The following is a 13,868-nucleotide window of genomic DNA, read 5'->3' on the forward strand; positions in this document are numbered from 1 at the left end:
GCTTCATAGGCTGTGAGATCCATGGGGGTGGATTCTTGAATCGTGCACAGGGATCCACTTTCTTTCCAGCAGAGAAAAATGCAATTATAGCTTTAAATATCTTAAACTGCATTCTTAAAACATGACGAGTTCATGGTTAGGATCTGGTTATCTTTTGTGTGTGAGTACACCTACATTAATACATAGAGTGAGAGATTGTGTGTGTCTATTGTGTTTAATCTGTGTACCAGTGGACTAGATAATCAAGTGATATGCTTCATCTACAGATCTTTTGAAAAATTTCTTTAGAAAGGCAGTGTTTCATTACAAAGGCTGACTAGCCAGAAGGATCTGCATGCTGTAGCAACCACAACTGTTTTTTAGTGATAATAATAACAACTCATTCAGCAATGAGGGAAAGCTAAACAAAAGCCAAGCACCCTACAACAATCTGAGGTGAAACAGCAGAGAAAGAAATCAGTGACCGTAATCATCTGCAAGCCATGGTTCAGAACAGTAACCTTATGCTTTTCTGAAAATAAATCAGCTTTATTTGGAATAGTTCTTTTCTGCTAGTCAAGTGAATTAGTTAAATTACTTTATCTTAGATCTTGAGTCTACTCACATCACCTGATTTTTGGCTGCCTCTGGCTCCTCTTCATCTGCAAACAATCACAGGTCACAAGGTAAAAATAGAAACATCCTAAGAGATTTTTGAGATCCTGTGTTATTCTTGCAGGTGGCTTTTTTTCATTTCCATCCATCTGCTCACCTTTCTTTAGAACTGGATTAAGCAGCTGAATCTTGCACGGCTTTCTTTTGGGAACAGCCATATTCAATCAGATCGTTCCCCCAGTAGGTTTCTCGATGCTCATCATTTGATGGCCTTTCTGTCTTTCTCTGGCTTTTTTTGAGTGTCCTCTCTGAGACTGGTCCTACTTTCAGTAACTTTCCTTTTTACCCTAGTCTGTTTTGTTGGTAAACTAAACTGTTGTAGGTTGGTTTTAGCAAGTTTTTCATTGCCCTTGGAATTCTACGCTGTGTTTTTTGAATTAAGTTTTTATATACACTGGTTTGGTCTTGTCTAAGCAGTTTTGTTTCAGTTGCAGTTGGTCTTCCCAGATGTCACTAGGCTTGCAGAGCTCAAATCTAGATTATTATGTTTTTCAATTTATGTTTTGTAAATACATGTTTAGCATTTTTAATCAGTGTGATTGTACAAAAGGTTTAGCACAAGCTTAACCTAGAGGTTACCTTAAAAAAACTAACTGTAGCTGTATTTTTTAGAACTTGTACATATTTCAGAAGGCTTCTGGCTACATTTGTAAGCATTTAATCCACATGTTTTGCTAATTTTTATACTGTAATTTGTTGTTAGCATCTTTTTTTATTTGGGGTGTCCAAATATCTGTCCAGGATTCCATCTGCAAGCCTCTTCAGGAGCTATTTCTGTTTTAATCCCTTTCTGAAAACTAGTGAACATTAAAATGATCTGCATTTTTAATACATAGATACTCTCTATATACTGGAGTGCATTTAAGAACTTTCTGTAACATAACCACAAAGCTCTAGTTTTGTTTTTATTCCCAGTTTATTTTAATCTCTGTCCTGTGCAGTATTGAGTCACACTAGAAGTATCTTCATTAGACTGCCATTGATCTGCATCAGGGCATTTGGGTATGCTGTGTCCGAGTTCTGTGATAACTTTGCCTTAATTTAGTAAGTATATTGAAAATTAAAAAAAATAGTAATTTCAAAATTTTATTTTCATGTGTTCCTCTTCTAGGATTCTCAATAATCGCATTGATTTCTCCTGTTAGTTTTATTTAGATTTTCCTATTAATTTTAAACTAGCTTTCTTATCCTCTTGGAAATTGGAAAATAAAAAAATCTGGAAAAGATTCCAGACTCTGTACTTAATACGTGTTTTGTGACTGACTGAAGTGCGTTCTTGCAGGACTACCATTTAAGAACTTTTGAAGAATTTTTACATCAGATCGTTACATAAAACCTCAGCTAATCTGTGTAACAGCATTTTAATGGAATATTGGGTTGTAAGAAAAATTGGTTTGGCATCTCTCTGCTTGGTAGTTTAAAATCGACCAGACACACTGGCTAGCCACACTCCTTCATTTTGTTTTCCAGCCTTGTAAACATTTCCACATTCCATCTGTGATGTCTAGTCCATGCATGAATAAAATATGAAGTAATTTAATACCACGTATTATGTCAGGGGGTTGCTGTTTATTCTCAGACTTGAAATGAAACTTTTTTTAGATCACATACTGAAACCTCTTGAGTTCTTGCTACTCATTCAGAGTTCTGCCTTTAGGCCATGGTGTACAAATATGTCTCATTGTAATGTGGAAAAAAACACATTGGTTTTGTACTTTTATTTATATTGTGACTGTATTCTGGGAAAGGATGTGGAGGAGAAGAGAGGACGTAGCTTTCATTTCTCTTCCTGCATTTGGACTCATGGAGATGGTACAGGGCTCATGGGCCATCCCAGGAATCAGCCTTGTGGGAGCTTGGGTCCAACAGGTAGCTGTGATTGGATTGCAGACAGATAACTGGAAGTCTCTATAGTCGTTTACCTCAAGACTAGCAACCTTTCAGGATGCAGGTTGCAACTCAGATAAAGGGATAAAGGCAGTATCTTAATAGCTTTGTTTCCTTATCAGCTAAAACCTCTGTGTCAACACAGCAGGTTGGTGTCACAAGGCCATTAAGGTTTACATGCAGTAGATATTGTGCATGTATGTTTGAAGCTGTGTTATTTGCTCTACATCTGGCAGATTGCAAAGCTCTAGTTGTGCAACCACGTACTTGTGCCAGGATGAAGAGTTTCTGGGCCTATGGTTCAGTCTAGTGTTGGACAACTCTAAAATGTACTCTTGCATGCTAGACTGTGCTGTAGCATTTCTAGAAGCATTCAATGTCTGTGAAAACATTGACATAGTGTGTCAGTAGTCAGTAGTGACATTGTGTGTCACACAGTATAGTGTGACACAGTAGTGGCATAAACTTACCCTTGCACCTTACTGTCTATGTGGTCCCTAACTCCTCCCGTCCACACATAACTAAAAATCATAGCAGTACCTTAACCGTTATAGCTATTAGCATGCAGTCCATGCTCAAAATTTTATCTAAATGGGTAACTTTTAATACTAACACTGATTTTTGTTTCTTGCCTTACATCGCTTTAAAGAAAGAATGCAGTTAAAATGAGTATTTGGCTAAAACAGAGTGATTACTAAGCATGTTTTTTCTTAAATCAGAACATAGGCCTCTGACAGTGAAAAACGGACACTAAAACAGCTTGTATCTATTATCTTAATTAGCTTGACTGTTAATATGTATTCTATATTTATGTGCGAATGAGATGTGAATATTAAAAAAGGTATTAAACCAAATAATTTGGTTTCTTTATCTGTAGTGCTTTCTCCTCAGGAAAAAGGACACCATCACTCCAGATGATGACCTGTGTTTTGTCAATTACATTGCGAAGTGTCCTTGCTGAAGTAATTATTAGGCAAGCCTTCCTGAACTTGTTTGTGCCTTGTGTTTTCCCTTTTCTCCCTCTTTGATTACAGTTTTCTGGCAAACACCAGATTGCTCAGCAGACCACTAGACATTAGAAAACTAAAATCAAATTATGATCCCACATTCCTCTTTATGAAAATACCACATTCCTTTATATGAAAATTACAGACTAGTAAACATGCAGGAGTTGTTTTTAGTTTTCCAAATATCTGTTTTTCCAGCCTACTTTTGTATCCAGACATTTTTTCAAGACGTTGCCATAGAAGATTTAAGTAAATATTTTTCAATAATAACTTTCCAAGAGGATAGTATCTTCAATAATCTCCTTCTCTTCACTTTCCATTGTTATGTGGGAAATAATTTGTAGGTATAGATAAGTATTTTTACAAGCTCCTACTGGGCTGTTTTGTTTCATTTTAGTCCATGATCTGTAGAAATTACTCCTTGGAAAATTAAGAGTGTGTGATACGTGCAGGATATAATGGGAGTTGTGGTTTGTAGAGAACAGAATCTCTGGAGTCATCTTACAAGTCAGTTTTATTGTGTGCATATAACTAAAACCATCTGTGTGACTTGCTGTTAGCAATATTTTTTGGACAGCCCTAAATCAAATCCTGAATGGGCAAGATTACAGAAGGCAGGTTTATACTGGTATCCTTCAGGTTAAATGCACTGATGTCCAGTCTTTTTTCCTCCTTGGCATAAAAAGTATTAGCAAGAGGTAAGTTTGTGCTAGTTGTCCTTGTTTCACCAAGATCTAACTTCAGCAAACAGGCTTGTGTTTACAGAAACCAAAGTGAAAATAGCATGTGAACAGCATAGAAGGACTGCAGTCAAAATAGTTGTGTATTTACATAACTGTGTAGTATTTAAAGGGACGGCTAGCTTGCTTTGGTACAGTTTACTACAAGCTTTTCCTTAAGTTAGTTCTCTTCAGACACCTCTGAAGAAGTGGAAGTAGAAGGCTCTGATTTTAAATAGCATTGGTTTTGCACAGCAGTAGAAAACAAGTTTAACTGTCTTGTTACAGTTTTTGATAAATGGACACTGACATGGACTACGAAAGACCCAACGTTGAAACTATCAAGTGTGTCGTGGTTGGAGATAATGCTGTGGGAAAGACTCGTCTAATTTGTGCAAGAGCATGCAATGCAACCTTGACTCAGTATCAGCTGCTGGCAACTCACGTACCAACTGTCTGGGCCATTGATCAGTACCGTGTCTGCCAAGAGGTAAGGACTGCGGGTGTACAAAATACGGAGCACATGCTGTGAGCTTGTACTATTATTTATTGACAAGTCTTTCTTTGTCAGGGTGTAGCAATGAGCTCACAAGTATTTTATGTGTGGTCTCTACTGCAGCCATGGTCTGATATGCCTCTCCCCGAGTCTCTTATTCCAAAGTAATTTTTTTATCAAACCTATTTTTAGCAAGATACATATTCTGCCTGTTTTATGAAATACAGCATTTGCTGAAAACTATATGTGGTAGACTATTGTTCTAGAATGCTTTGGACCTTCTTACAGAACAAATTAGAAATGTACTTGTTTAGTGGAGGGAAAGAGAATGTTATGTGTGTTCTGTTCTAGGTCCTTGAACGCTCAAGAGACGTTGTGGATGAAGTGAGTGTTTCTCTCAGGCTATGGGATACATTTGGGGACCACCACAAAGACAGGCGTTTTGCTTACGGAAGGTAAATTGATCCAAGCAACATTTTAAGTAATATTTCTAGTAAAATTTTCAGACAGAAAAAAATTGCAAATCTTAATATTGAAAAGCAAACACTTTAAAACAATCAAGGGTATTCATATTCCTGCCTACTGCAAAGAGGATTATCTACTGCAAGGATTAAAAAGATATAAATATTTAAAAAGCAGCATAGTTTTACTACGCTACATTTCCTTGAACAGCCTGCTAAGCTCTGTCAACAACTGCTGTCCTATTTCAAATGTTAAAGAACATTCCCCGAAATAAGATTGTAGTTTTACAAAATTGAACATCAGCACTCCCTGCCTGTATAAGCAGCGTATGATATAATTGCCTAACAGGCAACTAACAAGGAGAGATGTTGGGAAATATCATTCTTACTCAATGAAATATTTATTTTATGATAAGCCTGTGATGTTGAATGGGCAGCTAAACCCTTAAGAGCAGAGCCAGTTTCATGAAGGGTGAGGCTCTTCTGTATTTTCTTAAAGCTGAGGAAAGGAAAGGGTTTTCTCCTATAAGTATCAAGAGTCTGCTAGTGAATCAATTAACCCCGGAAATTCTAAAAAAACCAAAACAAAACAGAAAGAAACAAAAAAAATCAATGTAATCTAGATTTTTCCAGCATGTATAATATGACTTCAGCATAGTTTCAACAGGGACTGAAGCCAGTTATAGTCTTTCTGTTTTGTTTAATGATAATTAGATCTGGCTTTGTGGCAGCACGGGCAGCAGAACAGCTTTTGAATACACACATAATGAGAACAGATTACCTGTGTTGGGCAAATACTGAACTGAAGATGGATTTTGGACAGATATTTTCATAACTGACATTTGAGCAAGGTCTCATTCCTTGCACATTTTTCACCTTCTTGAACTTTTTCACATCCTTTTGATACCTGTTTCAGTCACTGCAGATGATCAAACTTCCATAGACAGATATTTTTTCCAGCTGGAAACACCCTTTGGAGAGCGTCTTCTCCAGGTTTGGATTCCATGTTGCCAAAATGTACTGTCACACTGTTTTCTTTCTGTCTGTGCTACCTGATGAAACAAGTTATTTCAAAGGATGACAGTCTTTTCTATTCTCTACCCTTTAGAACTGCTGAAGAGGGATTCCATTGATTGAATCCAGCACTTAAATTTTCACACTGTAAAACTCCGTATGGCTGTTTGTACAAACCCCAATTTGTACACAGCACTGTATTAGCTGTGTTTTCAGAGTCATGAATTACCCAGAATTTTGTTTTGGGAGCTAAAGTAGCAACACATCTGGGCTACACAACCTGTACCATTTGTAAATAAACTTTGTGAGTGAGGGAAGTTACATTGCCCTTAGTATGTGGTGCTACTTGAGTATGTGAATAGATACTGTTTTGGCAGGATACTACTTTGATAAATATGGCTGTAAACTTAACATTTCCACTAACTGTTCCTCTTTGATGTGTCCTTCTGATATTCTGCAACAGATACTGTGTCACTGAGAAGATTACTAGAGATTAAGAGAACAAAATCAGGCATGTTCTGAACTCTGATCCCACATTTACTAACAGGACTGGAGAGGGGAGAAGCAAGATACTTAGATTCTAATCCTGCAGACGCCAAGGAGGACGTGAATAACTTGAGATCTTGTGGGATTATGCATATAAACACAGTGATTCATTTGTGATGTTAGCAGAACTGAACCTGTGTAGAATCGGGTTTGCTGTACCCTGATTAACTTTAAAATGAGGTTCTGGAAACCTACCGTTCTGTCAGTGTTTTTTCTGCCAGTCTGTTAATGCAGAAAGTAACTGGAAAATCTAAAGAAACTCTTTTATAAATAGAATTCCAGTTGTAAAATTTCCTGATTGTGAGCACTGATGAGGTACTTCATTGTTTTGCAAGGTACACTAATGTTTCATTTAAAACTATTTGGTATTTCATCTATTTTAGCATTTAAAAAAGAGATTGGAAATCTATGAACTATGAATGTTCACATTTATAGCAAATTATTTTAAATAACCTCTGTACTTTAAACTACAGTCTACTCATAGCTGAGTCAAATCTTGCAGTACAGTAAAAGGCATATTTTATGCCAAACTGCTCAAGGCTACACCTACAAGTGCCCCATGTTTCTGATTGTCTGAAGGATCATATAATAATATAACCCTTTGGCTCCCTTCAGAATTTTTATGCATATGCCCCTTGTGCAGGGGAAGGCTTATTTCAGCTAAACACTCAGCCAGTACCTCTAATTGTCTGAAATGCGGTGTAACAAGAACCAGTAGGTCGTTAATTCACCTGTTGCTCATTGGAAAAGATTGTTCCATACAGTTTTAGAAAAGTTGCATAAATAGATTATGCTATGGATGACAGGGTGAACGATTAATAGGACTTGCAGCAAAGATCAATCCTTTTTTATTTTTCACAGACAGAAGTGTGAAAGGAGAATGACGAAAGGAATGTGTTTTCCACTATTTTTCTGTGACGCAGAGAAACATATTTGAATGCCACTGAAGGTGGAATAGTTAATGTTTCTACTGCCATCCTTTAAAATGGGAGTATGGAGAGTGAGATGCAGCTTGCATTCTACTGTGTGGTGTTTAGTTTAATAATCACAGTCCTCCAGGAGCTTTGAGAACAGTTCCTGACAGCTTAAGGGAGAGAGGGGGATGTGGCTGGAAGGACCTGTGGAAATATTTGCTACAGTTTTATAGCATGACATGTTTTTCTTTCCTTAAACTAGAGTGTGTGCTTCAATTTTGGAAGTATCATGTTCAGTTCAGCTTAGGCATTATGTGATGCCAAGCAGGCATTTGTTGATATTGTCCCACGAGGTTTCATTTGATGCAAAATCCCTCCAAAATATTGCAAAATGACAATCTCTTTGCTATGATTAGCGTATCGATTTCCAGCTCCTAGTAACCTCTTTGTATAATAACAATCTAGTCTCAGTGCCATTGCATTTTCGAAGCCTGCAAATAAGGTGGGAACTTCATAGAAAGCTCAAGTGGTTATTGTGTACCAGTTTCCCTGGGAGGTACAAAATTGCATGTGTAAAGACAGGAAAACATCTTAATTTACATTTCAACTTGTCAGGATTTGTTATCCTCTATCCTCCTGTCCAATCTGGTTTTGAATGAGAATGTCAACATATCATCGCATTCAAACTAATTCTAAAAGCAAGATGGGAAAAAGACTGGCCTGCACTTTTTTTTTTCCTTTTGCATCCTTTTCTTTTTTATTTTTTTCAAGTAAACATGCTTGACCACAATTTGATTAATATCCTACGTATCCTGATTTTTTTATACATGCAGCTCTGCTATGTGTAAACATGAGCGCCAATCTGCAAAGAGTTAATTCAGTCCCAGTGAAATATTTATTCTCAGTACCATGGATGTGGTTTGTCAGCTAATTCAACCAGGATGATTTATTTACTTGCAACTTAAATATGAGCTGTAGACCAAACAAAATCTGTTCGTACAGCATGGGCAAAACCCAGCTTTTTCCTTGTGCCTTACAAATGTGAATGAGCTTGCTGTGAGACTGCTGGCAGAGCCTCTTAAAATACGCTTAGAGTGTTTCCTCTGCTGTGAATGGATTTCATAAGCCTTGTGGGTGTTGTATGTACACAGACGAACACATGCATTTGTCTTTTTCTGTGTGATTACAATTCCCTTAACCATTTACTTCAATGTAATTGAATCCATAGAAATATAGCTTCCAAACACTGCTGGAGAGGGTCCATGAGGATAGGGGTTTGTCACTGGTGTTTAAAGACTTCCATCAATCTCTTTAGGGTTGTTTTGTTTTCTGTTTCTTTTTTCTTAAAGGACAACATTGATGATATTTCTATAAAAACAAAACCCAAGCAGATTTCATGTAAAATGGTATTTGCATTCAGCTTGTTCAGTGAGATTAGGGTGAGGTGGGTGTCTTTGCAGAGTTACTTGGTTTGCCTTTGGTTTGATCTGTGCCCTCTGTCACTCACATCCCATGCCTAAGCCGGGAATGGGCCAGCAGCTCCTCTTCTGCAGAGATGTCCAAGGTTTCAAAAGTGTTCTGAATGAAAGCCCACATTTTCCCCTGCACTCTTGCTATCCTTGTTTTTATGTTGAGGTAATTCTCCACCTTCCATGTGTCTTACCAAGCCGTTTACTGGCATGGTTTGGAGAGGAATCATCAGAGATGTGTCTTCACAGCAGTAGCACTTACCACAGTGACACAAGACAGTCTTTTGCTTTGTTTGCAAAAGGTCAGCTGATGCAGAATCAAGTTGTTTTCAGATGTTTCTCACCTTAGCTTCTTCCTTTTGCTGTGTTTTGATGCCACAAAAAGTGATATGCAGTATCTTCAAATCATCCTCAAATACCAAAATTTGCAAGCCTCCTCATCTATTTTACAGTGGTTTATAAGCTATTCAGGTTCCTCATCAAGCAGACCTGAAGAACTCCTGGAAAAACATGGGGGGTTATGTTTGATTTTTTTCTCTTTTGAGTTTGACTCAGGTTGGACCCAAGAAAGATCAGAATAAGCAAAGAGGTTCACAGAGAGATAACTTTGAGAAATTCTACTCTGATATGATGTGTATGCACTAGTTTTTTTCCTCTTTTGTTATCTACGTTAACATTTGAGGCTTTTTCCACTCACTGGGTGGGAAGGTGTATGCTTCATATACTTAAACCAGTGAAATTAATCTACAGATCTACTACTTTTTTTCTCTGCATCCACCATGGTTACGTGTTTTGAGTAGAAAGAGGTTGCTATAGAATTGCTGTTAGGAATCCTTCCTTCTTTAAAAAGGTGCGTGCCAGCTGGTTGCTGTTGGCGTCTGAGGCTCAACTTGACGTACATGTAATCTAGCTATAATAGACACCTGTAATGCTTTAAGCCTTCCTTGACTGGAGTGAAAAAGTGTGTATCAAACGTTATTTGTGGTATTACATGATTTTCCATTTTTCCTTTCTCTTCTAAGTCAGTGGCTGAGCGGCTGGGTTGAAGGAGGGTATTTGTGCTCTATCCTAAAACGCTTGAAGGCAGCATCAAAAGGTTTTGGAAATGCTAAATCGGGGAAGTGACTTTTCATCAAAACCTCAATCTTAGTGAATTATTTCTTTGTGAAGAGGTGCTAAATGGATTTCTTGATCTGTTTTCTACTCCAGGGGTCTCAGGATCTCAGTCTGGATCTCCTTATACATATGCCAGAATATAGAAACCACTCTGCACAACCAGATATAACTGTTTTAAACTGAGTTCTTATCGATATCTTTGTGACTTCAACTTGCCAGTTAAAATTTCTTGACAGTTTTTTTAAATAAAAAAGAGGAGGAGTCTGGTTTTGATGGTAGGCCGAAGAAAGTAAAAAATATTCAAAGTCCATATTTTCTCCCCAAAGAAAGAGATACATCTATCATATGTTAATGTTCAGTTTTCATGTCTTCTGTGACTTCAGAAGTCGCTCTTGTACTAGATGCAAGCCAAACCCTATCATTCTTTCATCTTCTCTGGATTTTTACCTCCCTCTTTTTCTTGCCCCTGCTTTCCTATCTGTGTTCATCAGTACCTATAAGGAAACACACTTTTACTGAATGTTGGGACCTAGCTTTGGATCTTCCTTTTTCTTTTTTTTTTTCCTTTCCAACCTTACATCCCTCCTCTACCTTGAAATATTTTTTTTTCTTCTGAGTGTTGCTTCAAGTGATGCTTTAACTAAGCTTCTTTTTACTTCTTTTAAGTTCAATATGTTTTTCTGATTGAACATTGATTCCTGGGTTTTTTCAGAGGATGGGACCGAGAGTAAAGAAACAGTTCATTTCTTCTTTCATTTAGTCTTCTGCAGTGTCTTTGATGGAAGTTAGTTCTCTGTAGAAAGATAGCACGGAGTTCTCATCTGTAAGTTGCCTCCTTACAGTAACAGAAAATAAGCTCAAAAAGCCAACCTTTCCCTATGTTTCTGGTGCTTCCATTGTTTTGTGAATTTATTTCTCATTATTTTAGTTTCTGACTGCTGTCTGGAGACAGCAGTCAGCTGATATGTCTTACAAAAGCATTTTTAGCTATATTCTAATCAGTCCCTTTGTTTGATATTGTGAGTTTTGGTGTTTGCCCCAGGCTGATCAGATGTGTTCCAGCTAGCCCTGTACCTTTTCTTGCTCTATCATTTTCTTTCATCTTTCTCCGTTGGTTTGGTGTTCAGACTTTATGTCTTACTTTTATAAACCCTGAATATGCATGTGATACACAAAATATTTCAGTATTTCAGCCTCAATTAAATATCTCTGGAATTCTATTTATCATAGAATTTTGTTCCTGCATTAGAAATACAGTAATTGCAATCTCTGCTCGAGGGAAGGGAAAACGGCATGTATTGGAATGTTCTGGTGGATGTGCATACTGCAAGCATACCTGATTACAAAGAGAGTTTTAATGAGTCTACAGGGAAAAATTTTCATATTTAAATGTTGAACCAGAATTATAGGTGAATTTACTTCTTATAGCCATCAATAAAATGATCCAAATTCCAAGACAGTATGACCAGTCCTTTAAATTAAAAATAAAATTGTTTTCCTCTTGTTACATTCTTCCCTGTGACTTTGCCGTTCTTTTTACCATTATTGCTGGTCAGGCATTTGTACATTAGGAGTAGCTCTTACACATTCCTGCAGTTTCAAATTACACAATGGAAAATTAGATATTTTAATTATTCTTTGTGATATCAAAACATTTTTTGTCATTCTCAGTTAATGCACCTGTTTTCCCATTAGTACCTTAAGGGAAATAGAAGAGATGTAAAAATACTTGACATTTAAGAATGATGTGTTTTTCATAAGGGGTGTATGGGAAAACACTTTCCACTTTTGAAGCACAGTCTTGAAATATGCAGTTTTCTTGAAGGTAGCTTCATCTTCTTTTTATTACTGTTGTTTCCTACTATAAATGACGTTACAGAAATTGTAGAAATAGATCTGCATGTTACTCACCGCAAAATCTGAATGTATTTCAGGACATTTTGACAGTTTTGCACATTACACCAGTACTTAAGAAGCTTCACTGCTGTCGGTAACGTATAGAACTAATTGATTCTCCTGCTCACATCCAGGGCATTGCATGGTCTTGCCCTGCATTACGTGGATATCTTCAGTTCTTCACATGCCAGGCACCCCCTGCATTTTGGTTTACCTAGCCTCTCATCTTTTTTGAGTGTGTGCACGTAAGTCCTGTGTGTCCTCAGGTCATTTTGTTATGCTCACCAGTCACTTAATGGATTTCTTCTCATTTCATGTGATGGCTGCAACTGCATTTACTAAAAAATGAGCACTTAAAACATTATCAGCCTTGCTTATCTGCACAATTATTTTTTTCAGCTCAGTGAGATGCATGCATGAAGAATTCTGTATAACTGAGTGAATCTCTCTTTTCAAAATATATCTGGATTGACATGGAGATGTAGCAGGGTTTTGTTCAGCCATAAAGGAGATTCTTAATTTAATTCTTAGATGGCTTTCTAGTGCCTGAAGCTACTGTGCTTGGAAACTTGGGAGCTGGTGTTTGCACTCAGGGTGATGCCCAACACAGTTTTTCCTTTCAGGTGGCTGAAGGACTATGCAGGTGGACACTACGAGAGATTGCTCTTGTCAGATTCTGATCTCAAGTGCGATAGGTTCAGCTGTGATGCAGGTCTCTGAGAAATCTTGGGAAAATTATCGGAAGTGTGTAGGGAAAAAAAAAGAGGGCAGAATGAGTAAAAGCAAACCGACCTTTTATTGATAAATAAATGTCTAAGGATAAAGTGTCCTGGTAAAGTCAAGAGTGTCTAACAATTTGGATGAACCTCTACCAAATTTTTTACTTTGTAAAATTCTAATAGACTCACTTGCTTCAACCTTGCGTCTCAGACAAGGCTGATATCTAAAAATAGGGGAAAATAAAGACTACAATACAAGAAATCCACTGAATGTTTTCTTTCCCTTCTGCCCAAGTCTGTTTTTAAAGTTTGATTTCAGTAAATATGTGCAGCAGACTTCTTGTCAACCAAGATATAATTTGTCTGTCCTTAAACTGATTCTGTCAGATTTAACTCTTGAGTCTTGTTTAAGCTCTCTAAAACAAAATGTGTACTTTTCACTTGTCCTCTAGAAAGATGAGAAGATAGCATGACAATACTGTTCAGTCTTCCTTCTTTTCCTCTTTCACACTCCCTGCATTGATTTTCAGATCAGAGACATCTCCTCTTCACATTCTGTACTTCTCACAGCTTTATTTCTTCCCCTTTCCAAAGCCACACATATTATTCTATGATTGTATGGCAAATGACGTGACCAGCAATTCTTGCATGCAGCAGTTTTTCCCAGTAACTTGTAAATTGTAAACTAGGTAACGGTGTGTACGTTGCAGAAGGCAGCTTGTTTATTTAATGGGACATAAACTCATGTTAGCATATCTGTGGCCAGCGCTACAGTTTATAACTCTAGATTCAGGCTATGAAACTTTAAACTTTTAAACACACCTGCCATGGATTATATGAGGTATCATTTAATATTGCTGTTTCCTTGAAGTTCTTTCTAAAACAAGAGTATTAGTGACGATGAAAATTAGGTAGTGGTTTCTCATTGGGAGATGGATTGGCAATGTGGTGTGTAGGTACACCTGCCGTG

The 13,868-nt window shown here is 37.3% G+C and overlaps 1 protein-coding gene across 2 annotated transcripts in view; it reads left to right on the forward strand.

Moving 5' to 3' along the window:
- RHOBTB1 (Rho related BTB domain containing 1) overlaps positions 1-13,868 on the forward strand; it is a 54,530-nt gene that overhangs the window by 24,460 nt on the left and 16,202 nt on the right. Inside the window, exons 3-5 of one of the 2 annotated variants that reach the window (XM_040606410.1) lie at positions 4,556-4,757; positions 5,115-5,218; positions 12,314-12,424. In XM_040606410.1, the coding sequence (XP_040462344.1) occupies positions 4,566-4,757; positions 5,115-5,218; positions 12,314-12,424 (407 nt within the window). In that variant the 5' untranslated portion in view covers positions 4,556-4,565. The remainder of the gene's footprint in view (positions 1-4,555; positions 4,758-5,114; positions 5,219-12,313; positions 12,425-13,868) is intronic. The other variant, XM_040606411.1, reaches the window with a different exon arrangement.

The sequence above is a fragment of the Falco naumanni genome, chromosome 9 (assembly GCF_017639655.2).
Source record: "Falco naumanni isolate bFalNau1 chromosome 9, bFalNau1.pat, whole genome shotgun sequence".
NCBI classification, from domain to species: domain Eukaryota; kingdom Metazoa; phylum Chordata; class Aves; order Falconiformes; family Falconidae; genus Falco; species Falco naumanni.